The sequence below is a fragment of the Anolis carolinensis genome, chromosome 2 (assembly GCF_035594765.1).
Source record: "Anolis carolinensis isolate JA03-04 chromosome 2, rAnoCar3.1.pri, whole genome shotgun sequence".
Taxonomy (NCBI): domain Eukaryota; kingdom Metazoa; phylum Chordata; class Lepidosauria; order Squamata; family Dactyloidae; genus Anolis; species Anolis carolinensis.
Window position 1 is genome coordinate 27,461,278 of NC_085842.1, and position 18,150 is coordinate 27,479,427.

The 18,150-nt window shown below is 41.6% G+C and overlaps 1 protein-coding gene across 1 annotated transcript in view; it reads right to left on the bottom strand.

The window, feature by feature from the left end:
• Window positions 1-1,524: 1,524 nt before the first annotated feature.
• ddah2 (DDAH family member 2, ADMA-independent) overlaps window positions 1,525-18,150 on the bottom strand; it is a 53,191-nt gene continuing 36,565 nt past the window's right edge. Inside the window, exons 3-7 of the mRNA XM_062969518.1 lie at window positions 15,719-15,818; window positions 12,672-12,745; window positions 10,090-10,209; window positions 5,831-5,974; window positions 1,525-2,921 (exon numbers count right to left, since the gene is read on the bottom strand). Coding sequence (XP_062825588.1) covers window positions 2,805-2,921; window positions 5,831-5,974; window positions 10,090-10,209; window positions 12,672-12,745; window positions 15,719-15,818 — 555 coding nt within the window. The 3' untranslated portion in view covers window positions 1,525-2,804. The remainder of the gene's footprint in view (window positions 2,922-5,830; window positions 5,975-10,089; window positions 10,210-12,671; window positions 12,746-15,718; window positions 15,819-18,150) is intronic.

The window sequence follows — 18,150 nt, forward strand, 5'->3', positions numbered from 1 at the left end:
TATTTGCTTGGTGCCCCGGTTGATTTTCTGCCTGCCATGCACACACACAAAAAAGCTGAGAAGTCAGATTAACGAAAGACAGTAAGAGGAGAAGGGAAATATGGGAGACAGTTTTTCCCATGCTTTTGATCTGACGCCAGAGGACATACATGGTTATAAAGAGCTATCTCAAATCAGACAATGTACCCAGCCTAGGCCAAGGACAGTGGCAATTGCAATCCCAAGACATCTGAAAGGCAACAGGTTAGGGAAAGCAGATCTGCTTTAACTGATTTGGCTCTACTGAGATCAGAATAGTCTCCATCATCCATGAAGACTGACAAATTAATGTGGGTTAAACTACCTTAACCACTTCAGACTACAGGAAATCGCAGACCCCAAATTGTACTTTGATTTCTACAGGCGAAATTATCTTGAAATGCTAGGAAAAAAGGCCAGAAATTGCATTCCTTATTACTATTCTATAAATAGTTCACTGACACCTCCTCATAAGAGATCCTACATGGAACCTTTGATTTTTAAATTTTACAAAGTTCTGTGAAATTAGAAGTGCTTGTATCTTCTTCTGCTACCTTGTGATATCAAGAATAAGTCTGTAAGAAATCAAATCACATCCTACATTTTGGATGCACCTACCACCAGTATATAGGGGCTGTGGTGGCACAGCATGTTAAATTGCTAAGCTGCAGAACTTGCTGACCGGAAGGTCGGCGATTCGAATCCGCAGAACAGGGTGAGCTCCTGTTGTTAGCCCCAGCTTATGCCAACCTAGCAGTTCGAAATCATGCAGTCATGCCGGTCACATGTCGGTGTATATGGACAATGCCGGCTCTTCAGCTTAGAAATGAAGATGAGTACCAACCCCCAGAGTCGGACTCAACTAGACTTAATGTCGGGGGAATACCTTTACTTTTACCTATCATTTTATTACATTATGTTGTATATAATGGGACTTTATGGACTTCGGTATGCACGGGAGAGGGGCCTTGAAACCAATCCCCAATTAATACCTAGAACCCATTGCACAAAGTATTTTTGTCCCCCTATAATAATTTCACTTAAAATTGGACAAGGTGGCCCCTGGTGGCACAGTGTGTTAAAGTGCTGAGCTGCTGAACTTGCGGACCAGACGGTCCCAGGTTCAATTCCCAGGAGCGGAGTGAGTGCCCGCTGTTAGCCCCAGCTCCTGCCAACCTAGTAGTTTGAAAACATGCCAATGTGAGTAGATCAATAGGTACCGTTCCAGTGGGAAGGTAACGATGCTCCATGAAGTCATGCCGGCCACATGACCTTGGAGGTGTCTATGGACAATGCCGGTTCTTCGGCTTAGAAATGGAGATGAGCACCAACCCCCAGAGTCGGTCACTACTGGACTTAACGTCAGGGGAAAACCTTTACCTTTTATAATATTTTTATCTAAAATTGGACAAAGTTGTATTTGTCCCCTAATTAAAAAAAAACTGGAGATGATACATTTACAAGCCCAGAAGCCAACCCCATACACCAAAGAAAGATTCATCAAACTCATGTTTTGGTTCAGTCTTTTTTTAATTTTCCAAATTTCACAAGAGGTTAAAGAGGCAGTGAGTGATCTACACAAGTCCTACATCCTGTCATTACGCCTACTCCCCAACAGAGGGCACTCCCTCTACGCCTTTCACTCCTACAAACGCCCTCTAAGTAACTACAGTTACACAAAACACGTACACGGTGCCTTGGGAGAGGAAGCAGCAGCCTTCACAAGTGCCGTATTCCTCCAAAGCTGTTCCTCGGTGGCTGCTTCGACCCTGAAGATATGCAGAGAGGTCATCCGTTGCGGCGGCAGTGGGAAAGCAGTCGTTCGAGTTTGGGTTGAAGGAGGAGGGGGCCAATGAATCTACCTGAACTCCCCCTTTCCAACCTGCAGCACCATAGAAATGAATGTAGCAGACCATAGGGACCATATAAGATAGACAGTTAAAGTTGGAGAATGGGGAATATGTGACCCACAGGACTTTTATCATCTCCACCACTGGTTACTCTAGCCTGTTCTGCTTTAAGAATACTTCTAGAACCAAGTCACAGAAGATCCTAGGGTAAGACATACACAATGCACTAGTGACATCTTTCTGTATATAGCAAGACGCATCCAACATTAGGGTTGGTTGCTGTACAAACAGAGAAGTCTCCAAGTAATCCTATATCCATAGTATTGGCATTGTCCAACTGGGAAACAAGACAATATTGGCCTACCCACCAAAACAGTTGTAGACCACCATTGGAGGCCTCCAATACTAGAACATCATCTGCTCTCCTGTGTAAACGTGGGAAGAATGGACCTATTTTGGTCACCATTTAGGGTTTGCAATTCCATGATGGATTATATCCATTCCTCTTGTACCTTCCTAAATGATTCCCCCAGATATAATCAGAAATAAAGAGAGAAAAGCAATGCTACTGTTAATGGTGCTGAATGAATTAATAACACTTCAGCAACCCTTGCTAATATGGCTCACTGATGAGCAATGGCCTCTGGTTTCTCACTAGGGTTTTTCTTCACACATTTCTAGGGTGACAGTCATTCACAGTCGCAACCAGAGCCAGGACATGGAGACGGCTAAGGCTGCAGGGAAGGTCCAATGCAAATAGAAAAAGAAACATCTGCAAAATTGAAGGCTGGCCAAATTAGCACATTTGGGAGCGCGGGTGGTGTTCTTGGCTCACAAAGAAGCTGAGAGACGCAGGGATGTCACTCTGCACATAGGAACGGAGGAAAATGGGGTTGACCGTCAGGGACCCAGCTTTCCATGGGGTTCAAAGAGGCACTAGATCTCCAGCTTCTTGTTGATCAGAAGAGAGCAGGAACTGAGAGTCCCCCCGTGTTTGGCTACCTCGGTGCATGCAGCAGGGATGAGAGTGTAGTCTGGAAGTTTCTGGAAGGGCTGAGGAAGGGAACAGTGAGAAATATGTTAGCTCTCTTTCCAAATAGAAATCCCCCTAACTCTGCCTTTGCAGAGACCAAACAAACCCTGTCGCCATAGAGCACAAAAGTTGACCCTTGGGCTATGCATCTGCCTCACCCTGCCAAGTCAGACCCAGACTTTATCCAAAGGAGCCTTATCACAAAGTCTTATCGTAAGTGTAAATATTTCATTTGCAAAGCAGGTCAAGATGTCTCCCCCTTCTTAAGTATAGTGCAGCAAGAGAGCAAGTCCCCCTATCCATGGATTTAATATCCATGGTTTCACAACAAAAATATTCCCCTTTGAAGTGTCTGTGGGAATCTCTAGGACCTTGACTTCTTCTGGTCCAAGCACACTATAGATAGCACTGGAGGACTGAAAAAGGTCCACAAACATTTCCTTTTGTTAACCTATTTAGAACCTACAGTGCAAGTCTATGGTGTGCTCCCTGCCCAAGTTACTTACTTAGGTGATCCCTTGTTGTCCGAACATGATGGTCCTCCAAGTGTAGTGTCTTGGCAGTGGGTACATAAGTGACTGTGGAGTCCTATTCTTGACCCATATGTTCTTTGACAGTGAGAGCATCTGATTTCAGATGGAAGGCAGTCCCTGTCAGGGTTGGTTTGATGTGCCCTCGTCTTGGCACGTTTCTCCTTTCTGCCCTCCATTCGTGCCTCTTTGAATTCCACAGCACTGCTGGTCACAGCTGACCTCCAGTTAGAGCGCTCAATGGCCAGGGCTTCCCAGTCCTTAGTGTCTATACCAAGGTTTTTAAGGTTAGCTTTAAGCCCATCTTTAAATCTCTTTTCCTGTCCATCAACCTTCCATTTTCCATTCTTGATTTGGGAGTATAGTAACTGCTTTGGGAGACGGTGATTGGGCATTCAGACACTGTGGCCAAGTATAATATTATCTGAGATTTCAGATCCCTTCAAGGTCTGTGAACATATCTCTCATGGATACAGGGGTTGTCTAAAAAAACCCCAAGGAATCATAGTAAGATGGCTTAAGCTTTTCATTTCTTCTCTACATAGGGAAGGGAAGAGCAGCATTGCTTCTTGGGACTCACCGAGCAGCATCATGTTATTGACATTCAAGCATTACATGTTTTCTCTTTTTTTGAGTGAGGGGGAGAAAAACTGGGTCTATTTTCCTGCCCCATGAACCTGCTCCAAAATATTTCCTATAGCAATATTTAAGTCCTGGGAAGGGAAGAACCAGTGATGGCAACAGCTGTTGGTGATCAATGGAGAGAGGGTAGAGACAGACAATTTAGACAGTCTAGATGAAATTGGTTTGAGGGGAAAGAAGAATGCACTCCAGCTGGGAGCCCACCATAATTTCTTTCCCAACCTGAGTCAAGACCAGCTGCTCCTTCCTTGTCTGAATTGTCTCTTCTCCCTCTCCGCTGGTCAGCAGAAGGATCAACAGCTTCCCAGGAGGGAGAGAAAACTGAGTATAATGCACTCTTCTACACAAACACAAGATAGTCTATGTACAAAGAAAATATGTTCAAATAACATATAATATTATTAAAGTTCCCTGTACAAAGCTCAATTTGACAGTACCAGACAAAATGAAAAGGAGCAACAGCTCTAACACAAAAGTTATCCAAGTCTGATATTGGTTGCAGTTGAAATCACCACAAGCAGAGTCACTCAGTGTAAGCAATTAGGCACTATATATAAGTTCATTGTTGCTGAACTCCTGAATAAGGGGATTTTCTCCCTGAAACAGGGTACAAAAACACCCGGGACCCCTGGCGACTTGGGACTTTATTTGGATGTTAATTTCGAAGACTTTTTTGAGAGTGGTGCTCCATCATTACTTTTGAAAGATATTTTCATTGACCATGTATCCCTGAAGCGTATATACATTGGAACCAATATCAGACTTGGATAACTTTTGTGTTAGAGCTGTTGTCCTTTTCATTTTGTCTGGTACTGTCAAATTGAGCTTTGTACGGGGAACTTTAATAATATTATATGTTATTTGAACATATTTTCTTTGTACATAGACTATCTTGTGTTTGTGTAGATATTTTACAAGTATTCTGGGATTTTGTATAGTATAATGCACTCTTGACACTCAGATTTCCTTCTGATTTCATGGGAGTTAGGAATGCAATCAAATCTACAAATAATCAAATCTACAAATAATCAAATCCACAACATTAAACCTGCAAATGTGTTTGCTATAAGACAAACATGGGGAAACTTTGGCCCTCCAGGTGTTTTGGATTCCAACTCCCACAATTCCTAACAGCCGATAGGCTGTTAGGAATTGTGGGAGTTGAAGTCCAAAACACCTGGAGGGTCAAAGTTTGCCCATGCCTGCTATAGGACCTTTCCCATGGAACCAAATCCAACCCCTAAAGCAGTTCAAAGTTTCAAAACTTCTATGATATCTCTAATCATGGCTCTTATTTGTTCTGTTTGTCACAATCCAGATAAAGTAGACTTCCAAAGGTACATGAAGACTACTGCGTCAGCTGAGTATATTTCCAAGTCTTCTTCTGAAAAATAACCAAACCGTCAACCTATGAGACCTAACAGTGAGCTGTATTGATCCTCTGTACTCCTTTGAAATGTTAGCTGTTCATTATTCCACTTTCTCAAAGACTCTTGTGGATTAACAGCAGCTCTTGTGCAGAGATAAAGCATACAAAGTTCTGCACTGGTTCTTAAGGGTTTACAGGTCAACACATAAGTTATCAACCCTTGCACAGCAGACTCAGCTAGCAAACAATCTTTAACCTGGTTTAGATTTATTCCCAAATGTACACAAACAGAGCTTGCATGTCTTTCCAGAAGCCACAGTGATCACTTTTGCTCTTGTCATGAACCCCAACCCTCTTTCCCATTCGACCAGGCCCCTGTTCATCTGACCTGCACACTGTTGGGGTATTCCTCTGTACTGCGATGCAGGAGGACACTGCTTTTCTGGCCCAGCCGAGCATAGATGCAGTTGGCAGCTGGGTCATCAGGCACTGTCAGCGTTTCATAGTGGTGGTCTGTTAATTGCTCCATGGTCTTCAGGAAAGAAATTGGAAGAGTGACAAGAGAAGTCAAGTCATTGGAAGATCTGTCTTGTTGTATGAAATGTAAGGCCAACCTAACCAAAACCTACTTCTCTGATCAAAATTGTGAAATGATGTAACTTTCACTTCTTTGTCCTTTGTCCTATACAAACCCCTTTCTCTGACTGATTGATTTTCCTTTTTCATGGCTGGTTTCAGATTATATACCCATCTGTCCTTCAACAAGCTTAAGAAGTGCCTTGCTCAATCATACCATGGTAAAAAAAACCTGAAGAGCAATAGGAACAAGGCTGCTAAGAGGACGTGTCTCTACACATAATATCTTAATAACATGCAGAATTGATTAAATACATGACCTCCAGCTTGAATGGCTTTCATGAAATTTGAGAGAAATTCAAGGTCTATTAATATCTGTGGAAAAACCATTCCCAGCCAAATTGCAGTTACCTGAAACCACAGATATGATCAAATGCCACCAAATTATCTGACTTCAAGTCCCAGCATACTATAGAGTTGTGCTGGAGGGCCTAAAGATCTCAAAAGAGGTATTTCCTCTATGACTTTGTCAGATCCTCCAACTTGACTCGAGCTTTAGCACAGCAGTTTAACCAATTGAAAGGTTGGCAGTTTGAAGCTCAGGTCGGGGGTGAGTGCTTGACCTTCAGCCCAGCTCACTGCCCAGCTAACAGATCAAAAACAGCAGTGAGTAGATAAATAGGCATTGCTTTAGCGGCAAGGTATTTTAATGGCACCGTAAGGAAATACCATGAAAGGAGGAAGTCCGTGAACAGGGCTTTTCGACATGGAGGATGGAGCAACAGCACTGTGATGGCTCATGGGCCATGTAGTCCCGTTCCTAGTACTATTGTGGCAGACAAAGAGGAAAACTTGGGTTTCCCACCGTTTCAGCCAGAAACGGAGGCCCTGCACCTGCAGGATGTTTGCCCACAAGAAGTCAGCCAAACAAGCCTTGGGCAGAATTCTCCCCCGTACTCTCGTAGGGATAATATTAATCGAGATAGAGGCGCTAGGGAGGCGAAGCGCCGAAGCGCCAGGATCGCTGCCAGACAATTAGCTGATTAAGCCTGCTTCCCTTGGGAAATCTTATGGAGTCATGCATCTGGACACAGTTTGGGTTTCACTTCTTGTTCCCCAGGGAAAAGTGTTCCTTGGCGGGAAAACAAGATCCTATATAGCTGTTTTACGCAAGGAGATCCTTGCGGAGTCAATTCGTCATCTTGTGGAGTGAGATCGCGTGTGGACTACGTTACTCCAGTTCCTTGTTTCAGGACCAAGTTCCAAGCCTTGTTTCACGGACCTTGTTCTAGTATCAAGCCTTCCTTGTTTCCACGGACCTCGCCACGGACCTTGTTCTTGTTTCTTGTTGCCACGTATCAAGTCTTGTTTGCCAAGAATCCGGTTTGTTTCCAGCCTTCTTGTCAAGCTCCATTGGACTAAAGGACCTTGTCATTTCCCCACACTTTGCTTGGCAAAGTGTGTGTTTCGGTTATTGGATTATAACTTTGGACTCTAATATCTCATATTGGACACTGTTTTTCTGGACTATATTTGACCTTTCCTGAAAGGTCTACTTCTGAACTATATTCTTCACTTGTTTTTATTGACTTTATATATTCCTTTAATAAAGATATTAGATAGATTCTGGTCTCTGCGCATGGTTATTGGTGCTCTGCAGCCTGGGTCCTGACAAGCACCCCCCTGTGGCCAAATTTGAGCACAATATCCAGGATGCCGAACATGGGAAATGCCTATATACCTCTATCTGTACTGTTGTCTGTCCTGTCTATGTATAACGGCATTGAATGTTTGCCATATATGTGTTCTATGATCCACCCTGAGTCCCCTTTGGGGTGAGAAGGGCAGAAAATAAATATTGTAAGTAAGTAAGTAAGTTATAATGATTGGTGGGTGAATACCATAGGATCACACTGGGGAACCTAGCAAATTCCTATAGTGACTATTTCCTCCTTGGGGCATGGGGAAGTGAGACCACCAAAATTGTTTCTGTTGTTTTGGGGTTCTTACTGTACTTTCATAACAGAGTTTCCATGTTAAAGAACTGTATACCGAGAACAAATTGGAGGTGGTTGTTGCCTTCTTCTCCCACCTGTGAATCTCCAGGGGTGTCTGATTGACTGATTTTGGAAAAATATTACTGGAGTGGATGATTTCATTTGTGATCTAGCAAGGCACTTCTTGCATTGATTTAGCTGAAAACTCACACCCACCAAAAATGATTCGCCAAATGCATTATATATTGCCCTTAACACATCTGATACGATGGAGTCTCCGGTGCCAAGGAGATAAAAGCCTCATGACTTGAAGGTTGGGTTGCTGACCTGAAAGCTGCCAGGTTCGAATCCCACCCGGGGAGAGTGTGGATGAGCTCCCTCTATCAGCTCCAGCTCCATGCGGGGACATGAGAGAAGCCTCCCACAAGGATGGTAAAACATCAAAAACATCCGTGCGTCCCCTGGGCAACGTCCTTGCAGATGGCCAATTCTCTCACTCCAGAAGCAACTCCGGTTGCTCCTGACACGAAAAAAAAAAAATCTGATGCCATCTAATTTCAGAGGCTAAGCTGAATCAAGTCTTGGCTAAGAGAGCATTAGGGAACTCCAAGTAAAAGCTAGGAAAGAACCCTTCTTGAAACTTTGGTGAGTGGTTGCAGTCTGTCAACCAAAGTAGGTAAAACAAAGCAAGATAAACTAATGGTCTAATTCAGTATGAAACAGTGCAATATATTCATATACCTATGTTGTTTTTTCTGCCTTCAAGTTGACCCTCACTTATGGAGACTCTACACTAGAGCTTTCTTGCTAATAATTGTTTAGCGGAAATTTGTAAGTGCTTTCCTCTAACAGCTAGAGAGTGTGACTTGCCCAAGGTCACCCAGTAGGTTTCCATGGCTGAGCAAGGATTTCAATGCTGGTCTAGTCCAATACTCAAATCACTGCACCATGCTGGCTCCCTATGCAGATGTTGCCAGCCATTAAGGGAAACCAGCTGTGTTACTATAACCTTGAAAAATAGTCTGCACAATGAGCAGACTGCTTTTTCTCCACCTCCCTTACCAAGGGCTGCCAAGGAAAGACATAATTCTGATCCCCCAACAAACAGCCTGCTGCGTTTTTTGCTGGATGCGGAAGAAAAGCTGTCCTTCTGACAGACTACTTGGTGTCCATGTTGAGCACAGATAAAGAGTACCCCATTCCTTTTCAACAAGCCTGCCCACTTGTCTGCATGGATTTGTGTGTATTAAACTTGTGCTTTCATGCAAAGCTGGTCTAGGAAGTCTGGGATGGTTAGGCTAGGATGGAAAGGAGGCAAATCTAAGAACTTTATGTAGGTTATCCCTTATCTCTGGAGCCATGGTGGTGCAATGGGTTAAACCCTTGTGCCGGCTGGATTGCTGACCCGAAGGTTGCAGTTTCGAATCTGCGAGATGGGGTGAGCTCCCGCCTGTCAGCTCTAGCTTACAGGGACATGAAAGAAGCCTCCCAGCAATATGGGAACACATCTGGGTGTCTTCTGGGCAATGTCTCTGTAGACTGCCAATTCTCTCCTACCAGAAGCAACTTGCAGTATGACAAAAAAATCCCTTATCTGAAAACCCAAAACCCCAAATTCTCCAAAATCATCCACATGCGTGTCTAAGACAGTGATACCTTTGCTTTCTGAAGATTCAATGTACTCAAGTTTTGTTGCATACAAAAAAGTATTAAAATATCGCATAGGAATTATTCTCCCATTCTGTGTATATGAAACATAAATGAATTTCATGTTCAGATTTGGGTCCTACCGCCAAGATATTCCAGCATGTATATGCAAACATTCATAAATCTGAAAAAAATACAAATCCCAATCCCAAAATAGTATGGTCCCATGGATATCTGATAAAGCAGTGGTTCTCAACCTGTGGGGCCCCAGATGTTTTAGCCTTCAACTCCCAGAAATCCTAACAGCCGGTAAACTGGATGGGATTTCTGTGAGTTGTAGGCCAAAACACCTGTGATAAAAAAGATACTCAACCTATTGTTCTTTTCATAAACCCACCATCCCAGACCCAGCAATTCTAGGTGTTACCTTCATGGCTTTCTTGGCCACATCACTGCTGCCAATCACAACCGTGTCAGACCCAGCCATGCTGCAGAAGCTGCGAAGATGCAATGTGCCTGAGACAGGAACGGTAGACACAGCAAAATCCTGCATGGAAAAATATTGATTTGAACTATGGCAGAGGCTACTCAGTGACCAGCATGATCCCTCCACACACACACACCTTCTCCTCTGTAGTCAAATCTATTGTTGTCTAACATATTTTTGAGATATTAGGCTGAGCTAGAAAAGAACTACAGCAAGGCTGGGGAACCTGTAATTCTCTGGCTCTGGCTGGCCTTAACTAACATCAGCCAAAGCCAATAAAGCTAAAAATGAGGAGTCTAGTGGGTCCCCATTCCTACTGATTCTTCACCTCTGAAATGAAATGCAATTACATGTTCTTTATATGTATTTGATATTTTATCTGGTGTTAAATACAATTAATCATTATCATCAGCATTAGCATCATTATCTGTACTAATAATAATATCTTGCTATAATAATAATAATAATAATAATAATAATAATAATAATAATAATAATATCCTGCTTTCTCTCTCTCTCAAGAGATACTCAGTGTGAATAACAATACTACAAACAATGCATAAATAAAAACCTAAAACATATTATTAGGGCAGTGGCGCAGGCTGGTTAGCAGCCAGCTGCAACAAATCACTCTGACCAAGAGGTCATGAGTTTGAGGCCAGCCCATGCCTGCGTCTGTCTCTGTTCTATGTTATGGCATTGAATGTTTGCCTTATATATGTGCAATGTGAGTCTCCTTCGGGGTGAGAAGGGCGGAATATAAATACTGTAAATAAATAAATAAATAAATAAATAAGTTACAATGATTGGTGGGAGAATACCATAGGATCATACTGGGGAACCTAGCAAATTCCTATAGTGACTATTTCTTCCTTGGGGCATGCGAAAGTGAAACCACCAACATTTCTTCTGTAGTTTTGGGGTTCTTACTGTATTTTCATAACAGAGTTTCCATGTTAAAAGGTGAGAAGGGCGGAATATAAATACTGTAAATAAATAAATAAATTATTATTATTATTATTATTATTATTATTATTATTATTATTGGCCACCCTACTCGAATATGCACAAATTATTCGCTGATACATCTGATAAAGCATAGTCCTAGACACTTGGGAAATGTCCAATGTGTGATCCAATACAAAAGCCAGCATAGTGATCTTACCCACCTCTCCCCATGGCCTGAGGCAGGTCACAGCACAGCACAGTAAAAAAAAACATACAAATACTATAAAAATTCTACAAACACACCTATTAAAATGCAGTTCCATAAAAGATACAGATCAAAGCATTTCTGTAAAATACACATTAATCACACAGGACAGAGACCAAAACACAGGACATGAGTTTAAAACTCATGCTTTCAACTAGCTGGGTTAGCCTGGTGGAAGAGATAGGTTTTTAGATATATATTTTATTATTGTTATTATTATTATTACTATTATTATGTATACCATGCCTTTTCGCTCCACAAGGATGCTTAAAGCAGCTATTTAAACAATGAAACAGGGCTATTAAAATACATAGTTAAAACCAATAAAACATTAAAACTATTAAAATAATAATACACTACACAGCACTCCCTGATTTGGTCTTGAAAACTTTCTTTAAAAGCCTACTTGAATAAAAAAGTTTTAGCCTGCAGCTGGAAGTACAACAGGCAAGGGGCCATTCTGTTGTCTTTTTTGCTTCTGTTATTTTCCTTTTTGGATATCCTAAATGTAGCTTTACATCATTAAAATGTGTATGTCAATACGGTTTTTAAAGAAAGAAAATGTGATCCGCTGGGTTGCAACAGGGTGTGATCATAGGAAAAACCGTTGAGTGAACCCGGGGAGAGCTAGAAGAGATGTTGTTATCTGTTGGGTGGTTTTCAAAATATGTTCCAAGCATCAGAATTGATGAACAAGATTAACAGTGGCAGACAAATGTTCTTGGAAGATAAACTGAATAACGTAATCAAGTTTCCATTTGCAATGTGCATTATGCAAACTCACAGTTGTGTTCTAGGGTGCACTTTGAGTTGATTATGGAGCAGGGTAATAAATCCATTCTGAGTTCTAATCTCAGAAGCTCTCCAAAGGTATTTTTGTGTGGACTTCCTGCCCATTGCTATGAAGGCTATGAGTTGCCACTAGCAAGAATAATTTGAAGCCCTGGTCCAATCCATAGTGGAGAGAGAGAGGGGGGGGATATTATATTACGTCTAACTATACCATTGTCACTATTTATTTTTTACTATGTTATTGTGTATAATTATGTTTTTATTTTGATGTATTTTTATCTTCTGATGAAATGTATTAAGTATGCATTTTATTCTGTTTTACTGTAATTATCCGGGCTTGGACCCATGTTAGCTGCCCCGAGTCCCTTTGGGGAGATGGAGGCAGGATACAAAAATAAAGTTGTTGTTGTTGTTGTTGTTGTTATTTTATTATTATGGTGAGGTAAAAGAAAACAGAAAAGCAACAACCAATGACACATCTTAAAGGGGAGTGTTGAGATTTACAGGTCAATCTCACCCTGAAAGCATCCGCAACCATCTCTGCTCCTCTGTGATTAGTCCACTTGGATATGCCCACAAAGAACTCTCTACCTGTAAAATAAAAAGCATTGAAAAGATGGAATAAGCCATGAGTCCTAAACATAGAGTGGGATACAGTCTCTTTAGTCCTGACTCATAAGCCTGCCTAACTGTGGCCCCTTCTAAACTGTCCTTATATCTCAGGATCTGATTCCAGATTATCAATTTATCCCAGATTATACAACAATGGAGACTCATATAACCCAGTTCAAAGCAGGTAACCTGGGATCAGATCCTGGGATATAAGGACAGCATAGAAGGGGACTAAGTTGATTGTTCTCTAACTTGCATCTGCTGATACCCAAAAGCAAGCAAGCTCCCAATAATTTGGATTACAACTGGGTTGTTGTGTTTTTTACGGGCTGTATGGCCATGTTCCAGAAGCATTCTCTCCTGACGTTTCACCCACATCTATGGCAGGCATCCTCAGAGGTTGTGGGGTTTGTTGGAAATTAGAAATGTGGGTTTTATATATCTGTGGAATAATGTTCAGGTTAGGAGAAAGAACTATTGCCTGTCTGAGGCAAGTGTGAATTGTGCAATTTGCCACCTTGATTAGCTTCAAGGACTGGCTGTTTCTTGCTTGGGGGAATCCTTTGTTGGGAGGTGTTAGGATTGTTTCTTGTCTGGAATGCCAGACAAGTTTCCTACAGACCCCACAACCTCTGAGGATGCCTGCCATAAATGTGGGTGAAACGTCAGGAGAGAATGCTTCTGGAACATGGCCATATAGCCTGGAAAACACACAACAACGCTGTGATTGCGGCCATGAAATCCTTCGACAACACATTTGATTACAACACTGCTTGGGCATATAAACATTACTGCTGGAGAAATCCATTTCCTTTCCAGATTAAATGAGAGGCAAAAAGGGGTCAACAGTGGCAAATGATATCTGAATTCCTGCTAACTAAGTAAACAAGCACACAAACAAATATGTCTAGGCTTCAATCCTGACACTTGTGGTACTACTACATCACTGTCCACAATTGAACATAGGGGAAATTGAAGAACGATAATAGTAGTGCTTGGGTGCTTCACCGTACAACATGTTTTAGATGGTAAGACACAACCCTGTAATATATGGAGTAATAACGGGACAGTGCCTGCCATATGAGGAGCAGTTAAGGAAGAGAAAGCATAAAAGAAAGGCACTACTGTACTTATATAAATAAGTACAACTGTAAGGTAACTGGGTATGTTTAGCTTGAAGAAGAGATGGTTAAGTTTTTTTAAAAAAAAAATCGTGTCAGAAGTGAACATACTGCAAGTCGTTTCTGATGTGAGAGAATCGGCCGTCTGCAAAGACGTTGCCCAGGGGACACTCAGATGTGTTACCATCCTGCTGGGAGCCTTCTCTCATGTCCCCGCATGGGAAGCTAGGGCTCACAGACGGGAGCTCACCCAGTCTCACAGATTTGAAAAGCCGACCTTCAGATTAGGAGGACAGCAGGCACAAGGGTTTAACACATTGTGCCACCGTGGTTAAGAGGTGACATGACACGTTTTTTCACCTATGGTGGACATGTCCAAAAGCCCAACAATACTGGAAAGACATAAATGAAGTTATACAAACAATTTTAAAGATAAAAATTAAAAGAGAGCCTGAGTACTTTCTACTTGGAATCCTAGATATAGAATATGATAAAGACAAAGAGATTCTGTTTAACTATCTGGTTATTGCTGCGAGAATAACATATGCCAGGTTGTGGAGACAAAAAGAGATCCCAAATAAGGAGGAGTGGCTGAATAAAGTCATGGAGGTGATGAATATGGACAGGCTCACTTATTGGTTATTTCCAAGTCAAGGTCTGCCAAAGAAAGAAACTAACTGGGACCTGGTAAAGGACTATTTAAAACAAATGAAATTTGATCCTATCTGCTGAACAAATACAATCTTAGAAACTGATGAGGATGAAGGGATATGGGTTTTACCGATTTTCAGAATTTTTTCAGAACCAGTTAAAGTGAGATGGAAGTCAACAGTTTTTTTAAAAACTGTATTGTATGTGTGTGTGTGTGTATGTATGTGTGTGTGTGTGTGTGTGTGTGTGTGTGTGTGTATATATATATATATATATATATATATAATATTTTTTCTTCTATTTTTCTTTTTCTTTCTTTCTCTCTTACTTTTTTTCCGACTTTCTAATAACAATAAGTGTTCCCCCACTTTCGATGTGAAAATATTATCTTTTACTAATATACAGTCCTTTTTCTTTTATTTTCCAAATATAAAATCTCCAATAAAGATATTATATTAAAAAAGGTGACCTGACAGCCATATTTGCATATTTGAAAGGACTAAGGAGGAAGCAACCCTGGTTTTTGCTGCTCCAGAGATTAAGACATGGAGCAATGAATTCAAACTGCAGGAAACTAAACATTAGGAAGAATCTCTTGACAGTAAGAGTGGTTTGACAGTGGAATGTGCTGCCTCAGACTATGATGGAGTCTCCTTCTCTGGAAGTTTTTGAACAAAGGCTGGATGGCCATCTGTCGGGAGTGCTTTGCTTGTGACCTTCTGCCTGGAAGAATGGAGTTGGACTGAACAGCCCTTGCATTCTTTCCCAACTCTATGGTTCTATCATTCTGTGCACATTAAGCACCCTTTCCTCATTACCAGACACCCACCTTCACTTACTTGGAATTAGAGGGGGAAAGGTTTTCAGATTCAAGGCCGTCTTAATCCTCCTTTGTTTTGTTTTCAAGCCATTCACCAACCCCTGCTAGTGTTGGGGGAGCGCAAGCCCTCAAAACCCCATCAACCACTCCACTGTCTGCTACGTTATAATTATCCTCATTAATCATTTATATAGCATATTCAATAAGAAAAGTGATTTATAAGGCTTTCTCTCTCACACATACGCATACAATCTCCATGTCATACTTAATCCTTCCATTTTCTCAGCTCCAAGGCTAACCGCTTCCTGCCCTCTCCCTAGAATAAAGGGCTGCAATTCACATTGAAGCAGGTTTGTTTACCTGTGAAAAGGACATCACTCCCGTCCAAAGTGGCTCCCTCATCCGTAACCTCAACCACACGCAGCTTTAGCTCCTCCAAGACTTTCTTGACACTGCAGATCTGGGACAGCAACAGAGAAAATAATTTTTTTAAAATATAGGACATTTATTTACCATTAAAATAATAACTTTTCTTTCCATCACTTTTTTTCATATAATGAAATGCCTTTTCAAGTAGCTTTCAATATCACTCAAGCTGGTGCCGTGGAGTCTCCTTTTCTGGAAGTTTTGAAAACAGAGGTTGGATGGCCATCTGTTGGTAGTGTTTTCATTGTGTCTTCCTGCATGGCAGAAGGGGGCTGGACTAGATGGCTACTGTGTGGCCTCTTTGAACACTGTCATTCTATGAACCATCAAATGGTTTTCCAGCCAAGTCTCAATCCAATCACTACTAAACAGGCTTTAAAGACATTTATTTGGAACAGTGTAAAACACAGGAACCACAATGAAGCCATTATTATTCCTTCCTGTGATGGGCATTTTATGGGACAAGCTATTCAATAGCTCCTGTCAATGGATTCCTGGCATAGCCATTAAGCTTGCCAAAGTTATTTATTTATTATCGTGTCAGAAGCAAACCGAGGATACAAGTTGTAATGTATTTGAAAACACAAACAAAGTTTTAAAAACTTGGCATTATTCTAAATGTCCTTTTACCAGTGGCTGCAGTGCCTCCAATGTCACTTTCCCTTCTCTGAGAAGAGTGGGAAAAGGCCTTTTTGATTGTCTGGTTGGAAAACTGGCAGCAGCACCAGTCAAGGGTTGCTCCAAAGCAGCTTGAGTTCATTTCCCTCTCCACGGAATGACCCTCAACTTATCCACAGGTCACATCAATACTCCCCAAATCCCTCGACTTATACACAAGTATATACAGCAATTGACAGTCCGGCCACCTGAGGCATCCAGGTCAGACCTGGATAGAGTCATTTCATAGTCATTTCTGGCACCATCTAACACAGGCATGGGCAAAATTTGGCCCTCCAGATGTTTTGGACTTCAACTCCCACAATTTTTAACAGCCTCGGGCCTGAGGCTGTTAGAAATTGTGGGAGTTGAAGTCCAAAACACCTGGAGGGCCAAAGTTTGCCCATGCCTGATTTAACACCATCCCACATCGGTTTGAGCAGTACATGCTCTCTTTCTAAAAACATTGTTATCTAGCAACATATTGCAGAGTTGGACAAGACAGTGGAACTGGCCAGCACAAATTTCCAAATACTTCATTAACTACAGAAAATGACTTGTGCAAAGAAAGAGGGAGGAAAAGAGAGGAAGCTTCTACCAATCAGCACCAAAAGCCGCCTTATGTCCTTATGTCCACACAACTATTTCAAAAATAATAGTAATAATGGATGGATGGCAAAGGCTTTTCCCCCGTTAGAGACACACAGACGAGGAATTTCAAACAGGCTGAGATTCTTCGTCTGTGGGTTGGGCAAGAATGCCCGAGCCCATGCTGAGATGTATGACCTTTAATTCGATCTATTCTTTTATTTCATGCTCATTCCACAGAGGCTGTTCTCATTTAGCGGGTGACTCAGAGACCTCTCTCTCCCTCTACGCATGCAATTTTTAATTTAATTTCCAGCAATTTGATGTTCTATTGACAATGTTAAAGTTCGCTTTTCCTTGAAGTTCAGGCTTCTGCCTTTCATTACCAAGCTTTCAGCTATTCTCTCGTTCTTAAGGAAGGGAAGTAACTAGTTCATTTTTTTCCAATTGCAAAGATAGAGCTACACTACTTTATAAATGTCACATGATAGGGGATACCAATTTCCTTTATGGTATACGTTTAAGTGGTGTGGATTTAGTAATTGCGCAGGAGGGATAACACATATTTTAAGTGTTGGTTCATGTCTCGTGAGTATTGAGGCAGCATGTTTGGTAGGTGGAATGTATATAGACTAATATCTTGTAGAATACAGATTTTTAAAAAATAATAAAAACTTGTTAATCTTAATGATTGGAAAAAGAAAAGAAAATTGCACTGTTACAGTAACTACCCTAACTACTGCCACAGTAACTAAGATTCACAGTTATGACAAAATTTCTAATTTTTTTCATGTCAAAAGCGGCTTGAGAAACTGCAAGTCGCTTCTGGTGTGAGAGAATTGGCCGTCTGCAAGGATGTTGCCCAGGGGATGCCTGGATGTTGGATGTTTTACCATCGTGGGAGGCTTCTCTCATATCCCCACATGGGGAGCTGGAGCTGACAAAGGGAGATCACCTGCTCTCCCCAGATTCAAACCACAAACCTGTCAGTCAGTAGTCCTGCCAGCACAAGGATTTAACCCAATGGTTCTCAACGTGGGGTCCCCAGGTGTTTTTGGCCTTCAGCTACCAGAAATCTTAACAGCTGGTAAACTGGCTGAGATTTCTAAGAGTTGTAGGCC